This window comes from Gymnoscopelus braueri, assembly GCF_963280865.1.
Source record: "Gymnoscopelus braueri genome assembly, chromosome: 11".
NCBI classification, from domain to species: domain Eukaryota; kingdom Metazoa; phylum Chordata; class Actinopteri; order Myctophiformes; family Myctophidae; genus Gymnoscopelus; species Gymnoscopelus braueri.
Window position 1 is genome coordinate 2,987,199 of NC_137613.1, and position 24,913 is coordinate 3,012,111.

Consider the following 24,913-nt stretch of genomic DNA (forward strand, 5'->3'; position numbering starts at 1 on the left):
AATTATTTTGGGGGGTCCCCAGATGATTATCTTAATGTGTAACATTGTTTTCTCACTCAACAGTAAACAAACCAACATACAGTATAAGTGTATACAGGGTATCTGCACATTTATAATGTTACAATTTAAGGACTTTTAAGACCTTTTTAACACCAAATGGCCAAATTGTCAAATATTACGTAAGAAAGAGGCAAACATTGTGAAAATAGCCGATCTACAAAATAGATCTACAAGCTAGCCGATCTATAAGTGGTAGATCGGCTATAAATAGCCAATCGACTATAAATGACCTGGCTATAAATAGCCGATCTACAAGCTCACAGCGCTGAGGCGTTGTGAGCTTGTAGATCGGCTATTTTCACAATATTTATCTTTGGAACCGAGTCAAACTAAATGACTCCTCAACTCCTACAGCTTCCCCCCACGCTGACAAGTGCTTGTCAGGGTGGGGGGTCCCCAGTTCAAATATGATTATTTTGGGGGGTCCCAAGTTCAAATATTATAATTTTGGGGGGCCCCCAGTTCAAATGATTATTTTGTAGTTTTCCGTAGTTCAAATGATTATTTGGGGGCGGCCTTAAAAGTTTAGGAACCTTTGATGTAACAGTATTTTAAGAGGTGTAAAGTAACTAAGTACATTTACTCAAGTACTGTACTCAAGTAACATTTTGAGGTATTTTTTACTTTACTGGAGTATTTCCAATTTCCAGTACTTTTACTTCTACTCCACTACATTTCAGAGGCAAATATTGTACTTTTACCCCACTATAATTATTTGAAAAATGTAGTTACTAGTTACTTTGTAGATTTTGATTATTTTTACAAAACATACATTAACCACTTCAGCCCTATATACATTTTGGCCATTTGAAAATAGCAGATCTACAAGCTCACAATGCGTCGCGTCGCGACGTATTGTGAGCTTGTAGATCTGCTATTCATATATTCTGCTATTCAAATGATTTTTATTAAATGTATACATTTGAAAACTTGTGAAACGAGACATTCTGTACATTTTAATAGCAAAACTTTTGTACTTTTACTAAAGTACATTTTGAATTCCAGACTTTTTCTTGTAACAGAGTATTTATACATTGCAGTATTGATACTTTTACTTAAGCAAAACATTTGAGTACTTTTTCCACCACTGTGTATTTTCCACATTGATGTCATTTCACATAAACTTAATGTAAACATTTACTCACTGTGTGTGTGTGTGTGTGTGTGTGTGTGTGTGTGTGTGTGTGTGTGTGTGTGTGTGTGTGTGTGTGTGTGTGTGTGTGTGTGTGTGTGTGTGTGTGTGTGTGTGTGTGTGTGTGAGAGAGAGAGAGAGAGAGGGGTTTGTGTGTGAGAGAGAGAGAGAGAGAGAGAGAGAGAGAGAGAGAGAGAGAGAGAGAGAGATAGAGAGAGAGAGAGAGAGAGAGAGAGAGAGAGAGAGAGAGAGAGAGAGAGAGAGAGAGAGAGAGAGAGAGAGAGGTTTGTGTGTGTGTGTGTGTGTGTGTGTGTGTGTGAGAGAGAGAGAGGTTTGTGTGTGTGAGAGAGAGAGAGAGGTTTGTGTGTGTGTGTCCCAGTCAGTGTATGATGTATTTAATGTTTACTGTGTTGTTTTTCTCATCAGATTTCCATCCTCTCACTCTGGACACAAACACAGCACGCAACTACCTCTCTCTGTCTGAGAACAACAGAAAGGTGACATGGGGACGTCAATCATATCCTGAACATCCTGACAGGTTTGATGGAGTGGTTCAGGTTCTGTGTACAGAGGGTCTGACTGGACGCTGTTACTGGGAGGTAGAGTGGAGTAGAGGGGTTTCTATAGCAGTGACTTACAGAGGGATCAGCAGGAAAGGAGGTGGTGGTGACTGTTGGCTTGGATACAATGACAAGTCCTGGAGTCTGGACTGTGGTGGTGGTAGTTATGGTAACAGTTACACTGTCAAACACAATAGTAAGGACACTGTCCTCATCAGTCCCTCTGACTCCAACAGAGTATCAGTGTATCTGGACCGGCCTGCTGGGACTCTGTCCTTCTATAAAGGGTCCTCTGACTCACTGGTACACCTGTACACCTTCCAGAATACATTCTCTGAACCTCTCTATGCTGGGTTTGGGTTGGGGTCCTCCTCCTCAGTGTGTCTGTGTGAGCAGAGATAGAGTCTCTATGTGAGGATGACATCAGGTCACCATGGTTACTCAACATGTTTGAGTGAGTGCAGGTTGTCATGGTTACCACTGTTGCCAGGATACTTTGAGACTAGCTGAGTCTGACGTCATGGACTCCATATTTGGGCATGAGTGACTCATCATGACATCACGGTGACATCATCATGATGATGTAATAAGCAGCAGAGTGACAGTCACACATTAAAGTTCCTGTAGATTTTTGACCCCTGACCCATAAGACAAGAAGCTCGCAACACATTAGATTATGACACACTGTGAGCTTGTAGATCTGCTATTTTCCAATACCAAAGTAATACACGGTTAAAGTGGTTACACCCTCAAGGACCCCCTGGGACCCCCTGGAACCCCCCCAAGGACCCCGGGGGCCCCTGGACCCTACTTTGAGAACCAGTGGTCTCAAAATCAGTTTAAACACGTTAACCCCCTTTATACATTGGCTATTTGAAAATAGCAGATCTACAAGCTCACAACGCGTTGTGAGCTTGTAGATCTGCTATTTGAAAAAGAAAAACATTGGATTTTTTATATATTATTTTTGATAATTGTAACAACACAAATGTTGTTCGGGGGTCCGTGGCACAAATGTGTTCAAATGGGGGTCCCTGACACAAATATGATCAAATGGGGGTCCCTGACACAAATGTGTTCAAATGGGGGTCCCTGACACAAATGTGTTCAAATGGGGGTCCCTGACACAAATATGATCAAATGGGGGTCCCTGACACAAATGTGTTCAAATGGGGGTCCCTGGCACAAATATGATCATATGGGGGTCCCTGACACAAATATGTACAAATGGGGGTCCCTGACACAAATATGTACAAATGGGGGTCCCTGACACAAATATATTCAAATGGGGGTCCCTGGCACAAATATGTTCAAATGGGGGTCCCTGGTCAAATCCATATTAATGTCAAACTCTATGGTATAAATGAGTCATCACCACAGGGAGCTTTAGATCTTAGATTAGATTAGATAGAAGTGAACAAACCTCCACTCCATACATTTATAAATATGTATCATAAATACTGTCCATCAACACTGATGATGATGATGATGATGATGTAAATATCAGTGTCATATTGTGTCTCTTATGATACAAACTCATATTTTATGTATATTTGATTTTTGATATTTTTACACAAGAATAGACTGAGGAAAACTGTATATTTGATCATGTAATTCTCACAGTATCAATATTGTTTATTGTATATAAACCTTTATACTTAACCAGTTAACTCTGTATACTTTATTGACTGGAGTCCCACAGGGTTTTGTAATTGGTCCATCCCCCCCCCCCCCCTCTAATATCTAAGATCTACGTCACAAAGCGACACATTGTGAGCAGTGTTCAGTGTTCATTATTTTTATTACATGTTTTTAACTTAGTAGCATCATTTTTGAGCGGTGCAACCGCTCCTATAAGAGGGTTTAGGACCCATCTGTGGTGAAAGTTTTTCTTTCCGTCGTGAACATTTGTCTTTCGCTGTGACGCCATGCTGTGGAAAACACGCCCATAGGCTAAGCTTTGCAGGGTGTGCTGTGATTGGCTAGCGAGACACATGATGAAATTAACTTCAAACTTCGCAGACGCACTGTGATTGGCTAGCGAGGGCATGATGAAATTAATAATAATGTAAACAATGTAAGCACGTCACTTCGCAGGACGTGCTGTGATTGGCTACCGAGATGCATGATGACATTAATAACTCATAAATAGCACCGCTCACTTCACACTGGGTGTGATTTTTCAAAGTTTCTCCCCAGTTTAGTCGTCATGCCAATGAATTCCTCCCCACACACATCTCTGTGTTGTCTCCTATTGGCTCACCTGCCAGTGAGGAGCCCCCACCGGCAGGACGTAGGGCCTTCGTCCCACTCCTCCCCCCCCCCCCCCAGCCCATAGGAGTACATACAGTGACATATATCCTCCTCCTCCCGCCCGGCTTCCCTCCCCTGAACACGGGTCAGTTGTGTTCACATAGACGTTGGACAAAGCCGGATGCACCACGGTGGATTGTAACCCACAACCTCCGTGGTGGTGGGCAGGGACTTTACCACTGAGCCACCCGAGTGATGTGAGCAGTGTTCATTTTGACAGCAGATTTGACTCATAGTTTGACTCTCATCTTGGACTTTGTCAATCACTCTGGATTCAAACATCTACTAAATGTGTTTATGAACTCAAATCAATCATTGTTTATTCATTGATTCATTATTACATCATTGTTTCCTCACTCATTCCATTATTGTGTTTTCATTGAATATGAATGTGATATTATTCTCATTCTTCACATGTTATTGTATGATCATGTGTAGAAGTAATAATAGTTTAATAAATGTATTCTTGACATGTCGTTGTTCCTGTGTATTAATATTCATAGTGTTGTCATGTCACGACCTCAATGGAAACAAGACCGCAAGGACTTTTTTGGACGGACCTTTTAGACAAAGTGTTATTAACTGTACTTGTGCTGTTTTACATTTCTGCCTGATCAAATATTCAATCAATCAATACAGCTCACTATAGATACAAAGCTTACTACCAACTGTAAACTGTCACACTGATGGATAGACCTACAGAAGCACCCATAAATAACAGATCTCTAAATTAATTAGAAATCCTTACTCTGTGCTGTTTAGATTCCTCATTAACACGATACACTGTGCACAATAATCAGAACACATGTGATATGTTATTGTTTCATTTTTCTGCTCACACTCTTAAATGTGTATTTATTGCTTTTGAAAAGTACATGGGAATACAGTTGCTATAGGATGTCAAGAGCACTTCTTTTTTTTTGTGCCCTTACTACCCCCCACTCCAATCCCATATACAACATGCAACATTCAGACATGTAACATACACTTACATAACTCAAAATAAAAAATACATAATAATCAATTCATAAGTATTATGATTTCCCTCGCTAACCCTCCCCATGGTACATATGGAGTGTATACAAAAAAGGAAAGTAGGAATCCGTTATTTTCTTCCTTTAGCATGTATTAACCTAGAGCTTGTCAACGTGTCGATGGTGGTGTTTGCTTTATCTGTCCTGTAACGTCTTTCATTTAGTTATATATTTAATCATAGGGCCCCACACCTGATCGAATTTTCCCGGTGATCCTCTCAGATTAAATTTAATTTTCTCCAAATGTAGGTACATTGTGAGGTCTTTAAGCCATACAGATGCTTTAGGGGCCAGTGGTGATTTCCACTCCAATAGTATCCTTCTTCTTGCTAATAAAGATATAAAGGCAAGATTCTGCTTTATACCCCTTCCAATATGTTGGTGATCTGAACAAGTTCCAAACAACGCCATGTTCAACGGCGTGTTCATCCAGCTCTCGTTCCACTTCAGTGCATTCATCACACTAGACCAAGAATGAGACATTTATCATATTATATTCTATTATTATATACAGTATCATAATATATCCTATCATTACATACTGTATCATATTATATCCTATCATTACATACTGTATCATATTATATCCTATCATTACATACTGTATCATATTTATATGCTTTTACAATGAGAATTATACGTCCAGTTTCTTCATCTTTCTGCCCATGGCCATGCAGCAGGGCTCATCAATGTGTCCGTGGTAAAGACTTAGATACTCTGTTTTTCATAACATTATTGTTCTTATTTTGATCATAAGAACCAATTACTGAATGTCAGTCTCCAGGTTTTCTTCAGAATATGTATGACACTGATTTACTACGACACTATATGACACATTATGAGTCCACTAGTACTAGTGGTTCTCACACCTTTTATTTGCAAGGTCCAAGGCCAAATACATATGATTTTGGGGGTCCTTGAAAAGTTGGATCACCACCGAGCAACAAACTGTAAGGATTTGGAAAACAGCAGATCTACAAGCTCATAGCGCGGCACCCGGTGCCGCGCTGTGAGCTTGTAGATCTGCTGTTTTTTAATAGCCCAAATAAATGTTAAAATGACACAGATGCGTTCCCGGTCTTAATGGGTTCAGAATACACTTATAGCTCTTGTCAGGCAACACAACATGTTCGCTGGGGGGTCCCCAGCGAAATTAGTTAACATAGCGTCACAATCATTTTAACCACTTAGCTTTGGCCATTCAAAAAATAGCAGATATACAAGCTCATACCGCGGCACCGAGTGCCGCGCTATGAGCTTGTAGATCTGCTATTTTTGAAAAATCTAAAATGTGTGCATATCTTTGAATATATATATATTTTTAAAGCGAACATTTTTAACTCAAATATTTGCTTCTGGGGGTCCACATTTTCGATATTTCTTCAAACATTTTCTGCGAGCTTGTAAATCTGCTATTTTTGTTAGCCAACAAATACATGGATAAAGAGGTAGTGATTGTGTCATGTCTTTGTTTTGTATCGACTGTGAAAGAATCAATCAATCATTCATCTATATAAAATATATGGTTCTGCACTGCCATCTGCTGGACATTATGGGGATCTGCACGTTTGAACTGCATTAAAATAGACAGCAGTTATGTGCTTTAACACACTGATGGAAGAAGTACACACAGTATCAATACTGCAGTGTATTGTATTGTGTAGTGAAATACTCTGTTAAAAGTTATTATTATTATCAAGAGGAATCTCCAAAACTAACCTTGTGGCTTTTTATCACTGTCCTATCAGCATATCAATGAAATACTTTTTTTGCTAATAAAGTGTTGCTCACTCTAATTTTTTAAGATGTATTTGATTTGACCTATTTTATTTAATAAATTATACATTTCATTCACTAATATATACAAAATATTGTGTCCAAACCCATTCCTTTTTTATTATTAAAAACACATTTAATAAAATAGCGAGAAAAGCCAATCCACAAGCTTGTGGGCTTGTAGATCTGCTATTTTCACTAACTTGTGCTTTAAGAAACGAGGCATTCTGCCCGATAGCAGCTTTATTCATCTTCTAATTAGACCTATTTGATCTTGTGGGAGAAATGCAGCTTTCAGCTTTGCCCAGCTGATGTCTGCCCACAGAGGAGCAGGTTGGAGTTTAGTGTCTTACTTAAGGCAGGTACACATTGCAGGACCTTAAAGTGCTCGGGGGGTTATCTGATCGTTAAGCATTACACACTGCAGGAGTTTATTTCTTGAAATCGGCTGTCATAATATCGTTGTGGTCTTCACAACAGGATTGATCCCCGACAAGGGCTGACACACTGTAGGATAGTTCACTAGGATGCTATCTCCAGAGTCAGACCCAATACATACATTTGAGTTTATTCCAATTCATTTTAATCGACGTATCCCGTGATATGCCTCTCCCCCTCTCCCTCTCCCCCCTCTCTCGCTCTTTCTCTCTCTCTCTCTCTCCCTCTCTCTCGCTCGCACGTCAAAGTGCGCAGAAGCGGTCAGTGACAGAGTTGCCATGTCCGCTTATTATAAGCGACTTTGGGATAGTTTTTCTGTAAAGTTGCTTTTTTGGCCTTGTTTCCTAATGTTGTTTGAACCAGTTATTCTCAAACATTTTCATGGCAAGGACCCCCAAAATAATATTTGTCCGCAGAGGCGCAGACCTCCCCCTTCTGAAAATATGTCGTGCCATAGACCCTCATACAAGATCTGCGTGGATTTGGAAAATATTCCACAATTCCCCCCCCCCCCAGATATCTTCTTTAAAAATAGCCTATCTACAACGTGAGCTTGTAGATCGTCTATTTTCAAGTATCCAATGTATTTATTTATATATATATAGGCTTACAGTTGTTTGGCTTGTTTTCACAAACCTGGTTGCTTATTTCTCTCGCAAAATCTGGCAACACTCACTCACAGACAAACACACACACACACACACACACACACACATACATACAGATCGCTCGCTCTCTGTGTGTGTGTGTCTCTCTCTCTCTCTCTCTATCTCTGTGCAATAGTCTCAAATAAACAGCCCCCTTCGAGCACGCTCGCTCACTCTCATTCTGTTTTATAATAATGTTTAACTTAAAGGACGACTTCACCGATTTTCAACCTATCTTCATATAATTGGTCCTCACTAATACTCATGATAAAATGGTACCATTTTTTTCTACTTGGTCTGTGTCTCATAGGAGGGCTGTGGACAGTCCAGAAACCCGTCTACCAGTGACATCATCGTTAGGCATGATTTTTTTCCCCAACAAGATTTCACATTTTTGATTTAGATTTTTATTAACACAAGAGCAATGGCTTCTTTTATTGCATTGCAACTTTCCAGGAATAGAAACCCTGCAGTTTCTATTAGCTTGGATTCCCCATTGATGATGTCACTGGTAGACGGGACTCTGAACTGTCCACAGCCCTCCTCTGAGACACAGACCGAGTAGATTTTTTAAAAACCATTTTATCATGAGTATTAGTGAGGACCAATTATATGAAGATAGGTTGAAAATCGGTGAAGTCGTCCTTTAATACAGGACTGGACAGTAACTATGCGGGGGAGGGATCTGTTTGTTGTGGTCAGGCCACGGTGGCTGTAATGTGCTCTCATTGGCTGTAGCGTGCATCTCCTCGCAAGGTGGTCGCAGCCCCGTTCATAGTGTATGATATTGTCTGCTGTCCTGTCCCAGACAGAGCTGAATATCTAACATGGTAGTTATCTGAAAACGGTCGGAAAGCCGTCGCAGAGCGGATAATCGCGGCCATATCGTCTCGCGGAACCTTTCACACACAGCGAGCATTATCTCGCAGATCAAAGGCCGATCTGCGTCAGATCGGGAGGTTTTGTCGGCGAGCGCCAAAAAATGTCGGCGACAGCAATATCGGACCCAATCTCCTGCAGTCTGTACGGGCCTTTAAGAACACTCAGACACACTGTTGGAGTCGGGACTTGAACCTGTGACCTTCTGCTCAGTGGTTCTCAAACATTTTGTTGTCAAGGACTCCCACATTGATATGCATTTGGCCACGGACCCCCACGGACACACAAAATAAGTATTCAACAGTTGGCAAGATGTTGGGGACACGTTCACTCTGTGTCAGAGCTGGGAATCAAACTTTCAACTTCCCATTTTGTAGGCAGACTCTTGATCCATTGAGCCACTGTGTTACATTTTATGTTAAGCTTCATCAAAAGACAAATGGATAATGACATAAAAGCCAGAGACATTGTGGTTTCTGAACCTTCAAACATCTAGACAAGCAACACAACAAACCATAGACTAATATGCTGTTTTTTTCCTTCTTTTTATTGTATCATTGTTTGTTGTTAATCAAAGCAGAATGAAGACTGTGATGAAGCAAGGCAGCAGGCAGCACAGTGTGTTGAAGCTCTGTCTACATGATCCAGAGGTTCGAGGGTTCAAATCCCACCCAGCTCTTTACTCTGAAGCTTTCCCCATCAGGTCCAGTCCATTGTCTTTCATGAACATTCAAACATCTAAACGAGCAATAGCACAACAATTATACAAAAACATTTTAACTGCATATCTTTATATGCATTTTGTTTCATTGTTAAATGTATGTTAGGACACTGTCTACATCAGGGGTCTTCAACAGGGGGTCCGGGACCCCTAGGGGGTCCTCAGAGCTACTATAGGGGGTCCACCAAATCTTTGTGTGATAGGATTTAGTTTATTTTACATTAACCACTTGAACCCTATAATTCCTTTTCTGAGGGGAACATTAGATCTACAAAACATTAGATCTACACAAATTTGAGGCAGCCTCAGTGTTAAGGCTCCCCTAAACACTGAGGCAGCCCCACATGTGTGTTTTATCATGTATGTTTCTTGTATGTTTAAGAGCCTTATTGTGTCTTGGAATGAGCAGTAGGAAAAGACCTATCCCACGTTTCACCACAAGGGGGCGACTCCACCTGTGAGAGACACAGGTAGTTCCAGGTGGTCAGGTGACGTCATTCTTCAAGGAAGAGAGAAAGAACAACATCAGTTTGTCCCTGTTTGTTCAGGTAAATAAAGTATTAGAACATAAAACATGTTCAAAATAAGCTCTGTGATGTAAAACAAAGCTTGTCTTGAGGGTTTTTACCAGAAATGTGGTGATTGTGTTTTAGTTTATTGTGTGTAGTTGAATCTAAAGGTCTAAGCAGTCAGATTGATGGCAGCCATTACTGCTGCACACACACACACACACACACACACACACACACACACACACACACACACACACACACACACACACACACACACACACACACACACACACACACACACACACACACACACACACACAGACACACACACACACACACACACACACACACACACAGACACACACACACACACACACACACACACACACACACACACACACACACACACACACACACACACACACACACACACTTGTGTTTTGGTTTGTTTCACTTTTACAGTATTTGTGTTTCTGCCTTTAATGTTTAAAGCTCCTGTTGTGTGTTTAATCCATCAGGACCGGGAACGCATCTGTGTCATTTTTTTACATTTCTTTGGGCTATTAAAAAATAGCAGATCTACGCCTATGCCTATGAGCTTGTAGATCTGCTATTTTTGGGGGAAATCGTGGGTCTTTGAATATATATTTTTAAAGGTAACATTTGTAACTTAAATCTTTGCTTCTGGGGGATTCTACAAATGTCTTCTAAATCCTGACAGTTGTTTTGAAAAAAACATAAACAAAAGCAAAAAGCAACTTAAGAAAAAAACATATGTTGCTATAATATCAGTGGTTCTCAAAAAAATTAATTGGCCGTGGACCCCCATCTAAAAATATTTTGTTCCAGGGACCCCCCAGAAGTTGTGACAGAGTTAAACATGTTCGCTTTAAAAAGATATATATTATTCAAAGATTTACAAAACATTTCACGATTTACAAAAAATAGCAGATCTACAAGCTCATAGTGCGGCACTCGGTGCCGTGCTATGAGCTTGTAGATCTGCAATTTGTTAATAGCCAAATAAATGTTAAAATGACACACAGATGTGTTCCCGGTCTTAAAGGGTTAATATGTTAGTCTACCTTTTGTGTTGATAAATGTTTATTTTTGGTGTTGATAAATGAGTTAATTCTCTCCAGTAGGGTCTTGTAAAGTGTCTTTCTAGTAAGTCAATACAGTATTAACTGTTGTCAGAGCAGAAGTATGGAATAATGTTAATTCATGTTTATGCATAAATAATAAGTTCATGTTGATAAAAACATGTAATAGTGAAGGATATGAAACATTGTCTTCTCCAGATAGACAGACTGTCTATGAGAGCTGAGATAGAACAGTATTTCAGCCTCTTGTTTTGCATTATTTGTCTTTTACAATCTTCCCAGAATGTCAGTCCACAGAGAACTAGTCAGTGAACGTGGCCCAGACTCCTCAACACATTAAAGCCGGGTAAGCATCTGTGTCATTTTTACATGACTTTGGCTATTCAAAAATAGCAGATCTACAAGCTCATAGCGCGTCACTCCGTGCCACGCTATGAACTTGTAGATCTGCTATTTTTGAAAAATCTTGGACATTTGTGCGAACCCTTTTTTTTTGCAAGCGATCATTTTTAACCCCGATCTGTGTTTCTGGGGGTCCCTGGAACAACATGTTTTGAGATGGGGGTCCACGGCCAAATACATATCATTTTGGGGGTCCTTGACATGAAAATGTTTTGAGCACCAATGATATACTGTAGAAACAGGTTTTTTCATAAAACTGTTATGATTTAGAAGTCATTAAAGGGTCTTAAAGGGTTAACTAACACAAGGACAATAAGTTGATTGAATCCTAAAACCATAATATGTTCTACCAAAGGATGATATTTATATGTAACACAAGTGTCCATATAGAGCCTAACACACACACACACACACACACACACACACACACACACACACACACACACACACACACACACACACACACACACACACACACACACACACACACACACACACACACACACACACACACACACACACACACACACACACACACACACACACACACACACACTATGGCTATTCAAAAATAGCAGATCTACAAGCTCATAGCGCGGCACCAAAAACAAAACAACAAAAACAACAACAAAAATGTGGAATGCCCTACCAAAAGGAGTAAAGGAGTGTAAAACCCTACTCACTTTCAAAGCTGCCCTAATGATACACCTTCAGGAGGCTGCAATTCCAAAATGCCCCCTGTCCAAGTCTTAACCTACCCCCCTCCCCCCCTCCCCGAATGTTTCTTCTCTTGTACATATTTTTCACTCTTCATACCAGTAACCTGTAAGCTGATTGTATGACATTCTGTATAGTAGTGTGTATATCTGTCTGTCTCTTATATGTATAGTAGTGTGTATATCTGTCTGTCTCTATGTATAGTAGTGTGTATATCTGTCTGTCTCTTATATGTATAGTAGTGTGTATATCTGTCTGTCTCTATGTATAGTAGTGTGTATATCTGTCTGTCTCTTATATGTATAGTAGTGTGTATATCTGTCTGTCTCTTATATGTATAGTAGTGTGTATAATCTGTCTGTCTCTTAGGGTTGCCAACCGTCCCGTAAAATACGGAATCGTTCCTTATTTGGAAACTAAAAGACGTGTTCCGTATTGAACTGTTACGGGACGCACTATGTTCCGTATTTTGGGGTCGTTTTTATATGAGAGAGAGTATTTCTCACTCACACCCACACACACAAACGAGACGGGGCAGGCAGCCACCCGTCCTGTCTCTTCTCTGTGTGAGTGAGAGCTCAGTCCGGGCCAGTCAGTGTTGTTGCCAAGTATAGTGAGAGAAATGAGCCAGCCGACCTACAAAAACAAGCCAAATTTTGTTCCAGGGAAGTTGGGCGAAATAAGCAGACTTGGCAACGCTGGCTATGAAGCCATTGTCTGGGAGTGCGCTCAGCAGCTCATTGGCTCATTACTCATAACACGACCAATGAGAGTTAGCGCTTTCACGTTGCTAGGATACGTTCTGCCTAGGCTGCGCTGCCTCACTGTCACTAAAACATCTCCTGAGATCGATTCGGTATGGGATATTACATCTTATTTATCTGGTTGTGTTTTTTAGCAAGATGTCAGTATTTCTATTTACCTGCCCTGCCTTGGCAGCCTACATAGTGGCTGCTGATGTGGGCATAGTCTAGGCTATTTCAGTAGACTAATATGGTTGATTGTTTATTAATGTTGAGTTTTTCAAGTCTAATAAATAAACATTTATTTAATATATATTAATCAATATAATTAAATAGTGTGCCTATTTAAAGAATAACTCTTATATATATTAATCAATATAATTAAATAGTGTGCCCATTTAAAGAATAACTCTTATGTAGTTGTTAGTTGTTGTCTAATATAATCCACAAAATACGTTAGTATAAACCCATTTTGTTTGAATATTTTATTAGGCAGAAATAGTTTTTTGTGATAATAAATTGGTAAAATCAGGCAAAAATATGAATTAAATAACATAACCCTAACCTAACTCCTAATCCTAACCCTAAAACCAAAATAAATAAACCAAAAACTGAAAAAAAAAACGAACCCAATCCGCCCAGAACTGCAAAAAAATGTGCGCGCGCAAAATATTTTGTTCCAGGGACCCCCCAGAAGATCTACAAGCTCGTAGCGCGGCACCGGCGAGCTTGTAGATCTGCTATTTTTGAATAGCTAAAGAAATCTTAAAATGACACAGATTCGTTCGATTCTTAAAGGGTTAACACATTAAAGCTGGGAAAGTATTTGTGTCATTTTATTTCTTTCACCGAGTGTCATCTACGAGCTTGTAGATCTGCTATTTTTGAATAGCCAAAGATGGGGGGTCCGCAGCCAAATACATGTCATTTTGGGGGTCCTTGGCATGGAAAAGGTTTGAGAAGCACTGCTCTATAGACTACATGCTGGCAGTGGTGTAACGCAGAATCGCGGGCCCTCCCCGCGAGAATTTCACGTGAGGCCCACGCACATGCAGCGCGCGTGCATTTGCGTGCGCGAAAAATTTCGGGTCTAATTTGGGTCTAATTTGGTCTAATTCGGGTCTAATTCGGTTCTATTTGACCAATATAAATCAACTTTTGTCTTTTTTTTTGCTGTAAAAATATTTGTATCAGGCAGGCGGGGCCCCCCCCTGCTGGTGGCCCCCCCGCACCGCAGCACTTGCGACCCCTCCGTTACGCCACTGCATGCTGGATCTGCTTCATGTACAGCCTCAGTGTTAAGGGGAGCCTTAACACTGAGGCTGCCTCAGTGGGAGGAGCTAACAGCCGGACCGGTGTGTCCACGTCTTCATGCCCGGTGTTCGTTTCCATAGTAACTGCATCCCGCGGGGAGGCCTGCGTGGGGGACTCACAGTAACATCCGTTTGTGTCGGTTGAAATATTGAAGATATTTTCGGTAGTTTTGCTATATTTAGTATTTTTTTCTCTGCTGTTCTTCTAGAGGCTTTTGGACAGCGCTGACGCTGAGATATTTCCCCTTACATGATGACTCATCCTCTGCCATGTACGTGCTACGTGACACTAGCCTGGTTCCAGACGAATCTGCCTTTGCAAAATTGCATCGCACTTTAGCCCTCGGCAGATTAGGTCTGGCCCCCCTCAATAGAGATTTAATTTCTCTCCCTCCGAAGTCGTGAGGGACCAATCAGGGCCCAGTATCCAAATGTGGGCGGGCTTATCACCTTATTTGGAGCAATGACGTACAAGGAAGAACTGCTCTGATTCGTTCGTACAAGGATGCACTGCTCTGATTGGTTTAGGTCTAACCAATAGAGTCCGTTTGGATCTTTTTGTAACCGCCCCTTGGAAAAAAATCTATCGTTGATAGGGACCAGACTAATATCCACGCAGTGTGTCGTGTGATATTGTCTGGCCACGCGAGGCTAACGTGACACTGCTTCTAGTGTAGTCAGGTGACAGCTGACAGCCTGCTGTTTGTTATGGAACATTTGTGATTTTGGCCTACCATCTTTACAATTACATTTAATTTAGTGTTTAACCACAATTTAAAGTTTATATTTGTCTTTATTAAAAAAATAAAAATAAAAATACATTTTGTTTACATGCTCTTTTTTTTTCTTTTACTGGAGTATTTCCAATTTTAAATAATTTTACTTCTACTCCACTACATCTCAGAGGCAAATATTGCACTTTTACTCCACTACAAGTATTTGAAAACTTTAGTTACTAGTTACTTTGCTGACTCTTGGGGGTGGTAACAAAAAAATCATCACATAACTTTTTTTGTTGATAGTGATGATAACAGTGATGATAGTATAGATTGATAGTGATGATAACAGTGGTTGGTTATGTGATGCCATGGTGATGATAAAATAACTGTGTGTGTGTGTGTGTGTGTGTGTGTGTGTGTGTGTGTGTGTGTGTGTGTGTGTGTGTGTGTGTGTGTGTGTGTGTGTGTGTGTGTGTGTGTGTGTGTGTGTGTGTGTGTGTGTGTGTGTGTGTGTGCGTGCGTGCGTGCGTGGAAGAGAGAGTATATGAGAGTTTATGTGCAGCGCTGTTTGTTCTTATTCTACTACCCTGCCACCAAAATGTGTTTTTTTTCTCATTCATCAAATGATTGTCTTAGGAATGAGAAAAAAAAAAGTATATATCCATGAATTCAAGTCTCCATGGAGTGACTAATCCATAGAAAAGAAGTCATTTTGGGGGTGAACTATCCCTTTAAGAGATGTAAATCACTGGATTCTTTCTAAATTCCCATGGAAAGGAGGAGTCATTCACTGCAGACGTTTCTCCTTTTTCTCCTTTGAACATAATAGTGTTTTGTATTTGTTGATAACATGTATTATTGTGTTATTTTATTTTGCTATGTTGATGAATTGAATGCATAGGACCACAATGGAAACAAGTCCCCAGGACTTTTTTATGTTCTCCTTTATAGCCTTAATGACTAAAAGGACCACGTGCTGTGTTTACATTTCTGACACTAATAAAGTATTAAATCAATCAAATTGATTGATTGATTTAATCAATCAATCAATCAATCAATCAATCAATGAAGTCCATTGCTTTCCAGGTGAACCTGGTGTCAGAGCTTCTACCTGAAGAAGGTCCAGACCCAGGAGACCAGAACCCTGACCCAGAGCTTCTACCTGAAGAAGGTCCAGACCCAGGAGACCAGAACCCTGACCCAGAGCTTCTACCTGAAGAACGTCCAGACCCAGGAGACCAGAACCCTGACCCACTTCCACCCGCCCAGGGCATCCCCATCTCCATGCGACCCCTGCTGGACTTCCTCAGGTATTGCAGCCTGCCTGGGGCATAATGATGACAGCTCTGTCCTGAACACATTCCAGTCCTCCTGCAGGCGAAGACAACAGTTAGCTAAAGCATTGCTTCTCAATGTGGGGTCCGGGGACCCCCAGGGGTCCTTGGGGGGGGTTTTAGGGGGTCCCCAGCTAAATGAGTTAACATAAGCATCACAATTATTTTAACCACTTTATCCATGTTGGATATTAAAAAATAGCAGATCTACAAGCTCACAGTGCGTCACTTCGTGCCGCACTGTGATCTTGTACATCTGATATTTTTGAAATATTTTTTAATTCTATCGAAAATGTCCCTGGCACAGAGCCTGTTCAGATGGGGGTCCCTGGCATAGAGCCTTTTCAGATGGGGGTCCCTGGCACAGAGCCTTTTCAGATGGGGGTCCGTGGCCAAATACATATCAATTTGGGTGTCCTTGACTTGAAAACGTTTGAGAACCACTGAGCTAAAGAACATGTTCACATACATGTCCATCCTAAATCCATGTAAGCTAACGTGTACTCGTTCTGAACGAGGCTCCTGACAGATTCACTAACACGTACTCGTTCTGAACGAGGCTCCTGACAGATTCACTAACACATACTCGTTCTGAACGAGACTCCTGACAGATTCACTAACACATACTCGTTCTGAACGAGGCTCCTGACAGATTCACTAACACGTACTCGTTCTGAACGAGACTCCTGACAGATTCACTAACACATACTCGTTCTGAACGAGGCTCCTGACAGATTCACTAACGCGTAGTCGTTCTGAACGAGGCTCCTGACAGATTCACTAACACGTACTCGTTCTGAACGGGGCTCCTGACAGATTCACTAACACATACTCGTTCTGAACGAGGCTCCTGACAGATTCACTAACACATACTCGTTCTGAACGAGGCTCCTGACAGATTCACTAACACGTACTCGTTCTGAACGAGGCTCCTGACAGATTCACTAGAGCAGCTCTGACTCTGTTCCTGAGAGATTAGAAAGTGAGTGACAGGTGGGTCACTGGTTATTGGGACAGAATGCTCTGCAAGCTACTCCGTTTTTTACAATGCGCTGACTGCAAAAAACTATCGGCCGCGCACAACATGAGTTTAACAGTCCTCCTTTCTTTCTTTCCTTCCTTCCTTCTTTCTTTCTTTCTTTCTTTCTTTCTTTCTTTCTTTCTTTCTTTCTTTCTTTCTTTTTCTTTCCTTCCTTCCTTCCTTCCTTCCTTCCTTCCTTCCGTCCTTCCTTCCTTCCTTCCTTCCGTCCTTCCTTCCGTCCGTCCGTCCGTCCGTCCTTCTCAGCATATTTCACACACACACACACACACACACACACACACACACACACACACACACACACACACACACACACACACACACACACACACACACACACACACACACACACACACACACACACACACACACACACACTCAATTGGCATCACCTCTAGGGTTTAAGAGGTTAAAAGCTGGTATATGATATTTGAAGAGCACACTGAGGAGTTGTTGTGGTCCCTGTATTATCTAAGATTAGATTACATTCCACTGATCCTAGGCAGGAACTTAAGAGTTACAAGATCATATGAAAAGTGCAAACGGTGCATTTAGAAAAACTACAAGCTTGCAGGATAGAAGCATCAATGGGTTAAAGGCAGAGCTCTGAGTCTGTATAATTGTGACGTATCTCTTTCTCCTCCTCAGAGCCACGACTGCAAACTGCTTTATATCATCACTGTCTGAGCAGAAAAACCTCTTTATCTTCATATTCTAACTTTTTGTGAAAAAACACCATCAAAAGTAGCAGATTTGGGCCCCGAACGGCTGGCGTAGTGGTCCGGGCACCTAGGCTGCTATTGCGTGTCGCGGGTTCGAATCCCGTTCCCGACGACCTTTGCTGCGTGTCACTCCCCATCTCTCTCTCTCCCCGTCTCCTGTCAGTTTACTGTATTCTATCAAATAAAGGCAGGAAAAAAGAAAAAAATAGCAGATTTGCAAGCGCGACGCGTTTTGAGCTTGTAGATCTGCTACTTTTTTGCTCCTTTTGAATTTGAATCCTGAAAAGTTAACATTTTTGTACATATGAGGTTTCTACCCCGTCAGAGAGACGATATAAAACGCTCTAAAGGTCCGGGGCCATTTTTTTCATACGAATAATACGTTTTTTTTTAAAACCTTATAAAGTCAATGCAAGTTTCCACACCAGTTTCGCGGAGCGAAAAAAACGTCTTTTGATTATTCGGAACGAGTCCGAATTTTGCGTATATTCGTATATACGCCGGTGTTAACCGCCTTAACGCCTAATTCTTGGCTCAAGAAAGAGGACGGTCTGGGATCGGACCCCGACCGCTCTGTTTCAAGTCATCCCTCTCTCTCTCTCTCTCTCTCTCTCTCTCTCTATTGTTTACATGGCTATATTTGGTCGCCCCAAATTGCCCCAAATCACCGGAAAGGAGAGATCGTCACACATGAGGGACACTTTTTCCCCCAAAACCTTGAGGGTGTGTGTGTGTGTGTGTGTGTGTGTGTGTGTGTGTGTGTGTGTGTGTGTGTGTGTGTGTGTGTGTGTGTGTGTGTGTGTGTGTGTGTGTGTGTGTGTGTGTGTGTGTGTGTGTGTGTGTGTGTGTGTGTGTGTGTGTGTGTGTGTGTGTGTGTGTGTGTGTGTGTTTCTCGTTGTCATTAAACGCTGTGCTGACTGTTTAACGGTGACAGTCTGGACGCAGGCAGGCAGGGCTCTGCATGCGCTGTGAGACACACATGGAAGTGACAGGAAGTAGTAGGGTGCACAGGAAGTAGTAGGGTGTACAGGAAGTAGTAGGGTGTACAGGAAGTAGTAGGGTGTACAGGAAGTAGTAGGGTGCACAGGAAGTAGTAGGGTGTACAGGAAGTAGTAGGGTGCAGTAGGGTGCTGCTGGTTTCCATTCGTCAAGCCGGGTGCAACTTGTTGATGAAACAAGGTTCACAACAACAACAACAAGACAGGAAATGGGGGGAAAGGCATGCAAGGGCATATCCTGTCTGTTATGGTACTAGAGAGACAGAGCCAAATGTTGGTTTGGCTGTTGTGTGTGTGTGTGTGTGTGTGTGTGTGTGTGTGTGTGTGTGTGTGTGTGTGTGTGCGCGCGCACCATTATTTGACTATTTTGATACCATTGGTATCTCTATGAACTTGTATATCTGCTATTTATTTGAATAGCCAAAGAGATGTTAAAATGACACACAGATGCGTTCCTGGTCTCAATGGTTTAAACTGCATCCAAACATATCTGATCTATAAGCTACTGTACCAGCTCCTTGCAGTGGAAAATAACAGAGCAAAGGGGTCTTCAACGTTTTCAGGCCAAGGACCCCCTAGCTGAGAGAGAGAGATGAAGCAGGGAGGGACCCCCTCTATATTGTAGAACATTGTGTTGCAGATTGAACTCTTTTTTTTTGTACTTGGTCTGCTCTTTTTTCCCTCTACACCAAACCTCTTTGCCAAAAAATAGCAGATCTACAAGCTCACAACGCCTCGCAGCGCGAGGCGTTGTGAGCTTGTAGATCTGCTATTTTTGACTAAAGTTCTCCTCAGAAAAGAGATGCTAGGGGTTCAAGTGGTTAATGTAAAAAAACATCCAATCACACAAAGATTTGGCGGCCCCCCCTGTAGTAACTCTGAGGACCCCCTAGGGGTCCCGGACCCTCTGTAGTAACTCTGAGGACCCCCTAGGGGTCCCGGACCCCCTGTAGTAACTCTGAGGACCCCCTAGGGGTCCCCCGGACCCCCTGTTGAAGACCCCTGATGTAGCATGTTTTTAATGTTTTCTAAAGGTCTCGTCGTGTCTGTTTGTCTTGATTGACAGACAGTTTGTTATCTTTGTATCAGAGTGGTACAGGTTGCCTCGGGCGTCGTTCACACACAGACATGATGTCCATCAACATCAACAAGACAACGCTTTCCTTTAAGGCCTTTTGCTGCAGCCGTGATATAATATGGTCTCTGTGGGGCTGAAACCTTGTATGTACAAAACTGTGTTTATCTTGTGGATTTACTATTTTTGCTACGTTTGTGTGACAATGTAGTATAACGTTAAAGGGGAATTTTGGACCAAAGGTTTTCTTACCTTTTCTATGACGTTATGATATCTTAGGATGAATGGTACCAGACGCGTTGCTAGGTCTCTACTAGGTTGTAGGCCAACGCGAAATTTTCAGTGGATTTGGGTACTTTTCCCCCCGTTTTTTGTTACTTTATTTCGGTTTTAGGGTTAGGTTAGGGTTATAGATATATAATTTTTAAAAAAAATAAAAAAAAAATATTGGTGGCTTTGGATAAAACATTGGTGTCTATAGCCACCGAATGGCCTTGCGCTAGATCCCCTATTTTAATAGCTTTTTTTTTTTTTTTTTTTGGTGAGATCTGACGTTCATAGTGACAGAACACGGTCAAAAAAGTCTCGCTAGACGAGATCAAAATCTCGAGATTTCAATCTCGTCTAGCGAGACTTTTTTCTTTTTTGCATAGTGTTCTGTCACTATGAACGTCAGATCTCACCAAAAAACTAAACAAAAAAAAGCTATTAAAATAGGCGATCTAGGCCTATTGGCGCACGTTCTAAGCTGTGGCGGACCCGGGATGGAGTTATGACATTTTTCTATCCTAAGATATCATAACGTCATAGAAAAGGTAAGAAAACCTTGGTCCAAAATTCTCCTTTAACCATTTAAACCTTCTAGTAAGCTGGACCGGAGAAAACTCTACTTTGTTCCTGTCCACCTAATCTCTCCACACCAAATCTCTCTACGGCAAAATGTTTGGGCTAATGTTCCCAGTATATGGATGCTGGGGTTCAAGTGGTTAATTTACAGGAAAAACATAGAAAGTTAAAGTATGCATAAGAGGTTTTTGCAGGACAGAGACCATACAGTATATTAAATCATGTTAGTCATGGTGTTACTGGAGACGTGAGGCATTCTGTATGTTCACTGACTAGGATGGTAAATAATTCCTTTTAACAGGTCGTTCATGAAAGTCCTTGCGGTCTTGTTTCCAATGAGAACCTGTGAGCAATTGGGGTTAAGAGTCTTGCTCAGGGACAAATTTCCTATCATCGGCACATATGCTGGGATAGTCTGGAATCGAACCTGGGGCAACCAGGGCCAGCTGGTTCCCTAGGCGGGCTCACTAACCACTCAGCTATGGCCGTCTGTCATGTTTTCTACTTAACTCTTTCACTGCCATTTTCTTACCTTTTCAAGTAGTCACAGAATATTTATCTCCAGTATGATCGATCCCCTGATTCCCGTTGGCTCGTTATACGCCGTTAAAAATACTATGTTGCGTCAAAAATACATAGTAAAACACAGGAGCCGAGATACAGGCTTTTTCCAAAATAATTTAAAAAAAAAATTGATAAAGTCAATGGAGCTGTAAATCTTTGGATCACGTTATCTAAAAAAAAAAGAATAAAAAAGAATAATAATAATTAAAAAAAACTTGTCTTTCTCGTCGATGGCAGGTGGCAGGCAAAGACTTAATGTTATGTATGTATGTTATAATGTCTGTATGGCTCTGTAATGCCCCCCCAAATAATTGCTGATCTACAAACTCACAACGTGTCGCGTTATGACTTTAAACAGAATAGGGACGCTAGGATTCAAATGTATACGACTTGACTCAGCTTGTGACATCTATCAGCTGTTCTGTTATTGTGAGGTCTAGTCTAGTACCTAATATAATCATGTAATGTACTAATATTTAAACAGTACCTAACAAGGGTTTCTTGGTCAGCAGACGGACGGATGCCGGCTATATTCAAAGATTTGCACACATCTTCCACGATGTTGCATTCTAGGTCTTAATGGATTCATTTAGTGGTCCTTGACATCAAGTTAGAACCACTGGTATATACACACTGTGGGTTGAGTTATCACTAGCATGGGTGATGATGGAAAAACCTTTCATTTGAACTCTCCTGTGTTCTCTGTCTCTCTTCTCTCTCTCTCTCTCTCTCTCTCTCTCTCTCTCTCTCTCTCTCTCTCTCTCTCTCTCTCTCTCTCTCTCTCTCCCTCCCCCTCTCTCTCTCCCATTCTCTCTCTCTCACTCTCTCTCTCTCTGTGCAGCTGAAAGGCCCAACAGCAGGGGCGTGGCTCCGGTTCCATCCGAAGGGCCTCGTCTCTGGGCACCATCACAGGCCCCTACCTCACTGGGCAGTGGCCCCGCAGTGACCCCCACCCGCACCACCCACCCTGTATGAAAGATACATCCACACAGGTAACACCTGTCCTCTACACCACCCTGTATGAAAGATACATCCACACAGGTAACACCTGTCCTCTACACCACCCTGCATGAGAAAGATACATCCACACAGGTAACACCTGTCCTCTACACCACCCTGTATGAGAGATACATCCACACAGGTAACACCTGTCCTCTACACCACCCTGTATGAAAGATACATCCACACAGGTAACACCTGTCCTCTACACCACCCTGTATGAAAGATACATCCACACAGGTAACACCTGTCCTCTACACCACCCTGTATGAAAGATACATCCACACAGGTAACACCTGTCCTCTACACCACCCTGTATGAAAGATACATCCACACAGGTAACACCTGTCCTCTACACCACCCTGTATGAAAGATAAAGCCTACTGTAGCCTACTGTCAAAACGCATACACGGCCAAATACATATCATTTTGGGGTCCTTGAGATGGAAAAGTTGGAGCACCACTGATATAGCCACATACTGTTAGGATTTAGAAAACGTTTTTAGATATGTATTTGGCCGCGAACCCCCATCTCAAAATGTTTTGTTCCAGGGACCCCCCAGAAGCAAAGATTTGAGTTACAAATGTTCGCTTTAAAAATATATTCAAAGATTTGAATATATCTAGAATGTAGAATTGCCACATTTATCAACAGCGGACAGATCTCACGCTAGAATTGACAGGGTAAACTTATTTGATAAATCCCACGTGGACGTACTGTAAGCTGATTTCTGGGCTCAAATATATATAAGCTGGTTTGTACGTTCCATTGAAATGAGAGCCACTATCTCTGGAGTCATGTGATCAAGTTGTGATGAGTCAGATTTAGCAGATTTTCCACATTTTGCAGGCCCTGGTTAGGACAACCTGGCCTGGCGGGGATCTGCACACTTTTCTAGTTGAGAATGAGTATCACAATATTTGTAGCGGCCGTTAAATAGATGTATATAACTGTCAAGAACGTTTTGTAGTGAATTTCAGTCCTCAGCAATATAACAGCAACTATGTCTGTTACTAATTATGTCAACTTTGTAGATAATAAACAGCGCTGTGGGGGCAGGAGGGTTATTTGTTGATTTGTCTGAGGAATTTGATTATGTCGACAAAAAGCATCTTTTACAGAAACCTAAACCAGATCAGCTTTAGTGAAATGGCTTTGAATTGGTTTATTATTATCAGAAAGAAGATACACAACACTGTTTAACTTTGAGCTCTCAAAGGTGTCCCCCAAGGATCTATTTTAGGCCCTGTTCTATTTTGACAAATGATTTAGGTCAGGTAATAAGTCCAGAAAAGATAGCATTTGTACACCAGTGATACAGCCATGTATACGGTGGCTAGCCTCTATGTTAAACCTAAGAGACAGAGAAAGCATCTGTCATTTTAGATATTAACCATTATCTTATACTTTGGCTATATCTTTGAATATATATATATATGTTTTTAAAGTGAACATTTTTTAACTCAAATCTTTGCTTATGGGGGATTCTACAAAACAAACAGTTTTTTGAAAAAACATATTACTGTAATATCAGTGGTTCTCAAACCTTTTTCCTGTCAAGGACTCCAAAAGTATATGTATTTGGCCGCGGACCCCCAACTCAAAAATATTTAGTTCCAGGGACCTCCCAGAAGCAAAGATTTGAGTTACAAATGTTGCCTTTAATAAAATATATATATATTCAAATATTTGATAAGACTTTTCAAAATAGCAGATCTACAATTCATAGCACAGCACTCATGCCGCGCTATGAGCTTGTAGATCTGCTATTTTTGCTAAATAAATCTAAAATGACACAGATGCTTTCCCGGTCTTAAAGGGATGCCCCCCTTTTGCAAATATTGGTTTTGATTTATTCATTTACTTAACGGTGGTGCATTTAGTTTGGTGACACACACTCATATACTGAACCACTGAACCACTGAACCACTGTACTGCTGTACTGCTGTCTATGATGGTCCTCTCTATGCTGGAGGAGGAAAACCAAATGAAATGTTATTTATAAACACATTCAGACCGGGAACGCATCTGTGTCATTTTAAGATTTCTTTGGGCTATTCAAAAATAGCAGATCTACAAGCTCATAGCGTGGCAATCGAGAGAATGTGTGCAAATCTTTGAATATATATGTTTTTTTTTAAGAAACATTTGTAACTCAAATCTTTGCTTCTGGGGGGATTCTACAAATGTCTTCTAAATCCTAACCTTTTTTGAAAAAAAAATATGTTGCTATAATCAGTGGTTCTCAAAACTTTTTCATGTCAAG

At 41.3% G+C, this 24,913-nt stretch overlaps 2 protein-coding genes, 1 long non-coding RNA gene and 1 pseudogene across 4 annotated transcripts in view; all 4 read left to right on the forward strand.

Annotated features, from left to right (window-relative positions):
* The window catches only part of LOC308094783 (protein NLRC3-like), a 293,741-nt gene extending 291,390 nt beyond the window's left edge, over positions 1–2,351 (forward strand). Inside the window, exon 6 of the mRNA XM_080441610.1 lies at positions 1,619–2,351. Within this exon, the coding sequence (XP_080297736.1) occupies positions 1,619–2,154 (536 nt within the window). The 3' untranslated portion in view covers positions 2,155–2,351. The remainder of the gene's footprint in view (positions 1–1,618) is intronic.
* Positions 1,807–24,913, forward strand: part of LOC308094999 (NACHT, LRR and PYD domains-containing protein 12-like) — a 518,863-nt gene continuing 495,756 nt past the window's right edge. Inside the window, exons 1-4 of the mRNA XM_080441848.1 lie at positions 1,807–1,921; positions 9,417–10,108; positions 11,458–11,521; positions 16,156–16,379. The gene's annotated coding sequence lies outside the window, so the exon portion shown is untranslated. The remainder of the gene's footprint in view (positions 1,922–9,416; positions 10,109–11,457; positions 11,522–16,155; positions 16,380–24,913) is intronic.
* LOC308095047 lies at positions 2,530–4,537 on the forward strand. The gene is made up of 2 exons (XR_013934019.1): positions 2,530–2,660; positions 2,691–4,537. It is a non-coding gene; the product is annotated as an uncharacterized lncRNA (long non-coding RNA).
* The window catches only part of LOC308094784 (glucocorticoid-induced transcript 1 protein-like), a 30,008-nt pseudogene continuing 21,229 nt past the window's right edge, over positions 16,135–24,913 (forward strand). Inside the window, exons 1-3 of the transcript XR_013935112.1 lie at positions 16,135–16,379; positions 19,099–19,132; positions 22,496–22,639. The product of XR_013935112.1 is annotated as a glucocorticoid-induced transcript 1 protein-like (transcript). The remainder of the gene's footprint in view (positions 16,380–19,098; positions 19,133–22,495; positions 22,640–24,913) is intronic.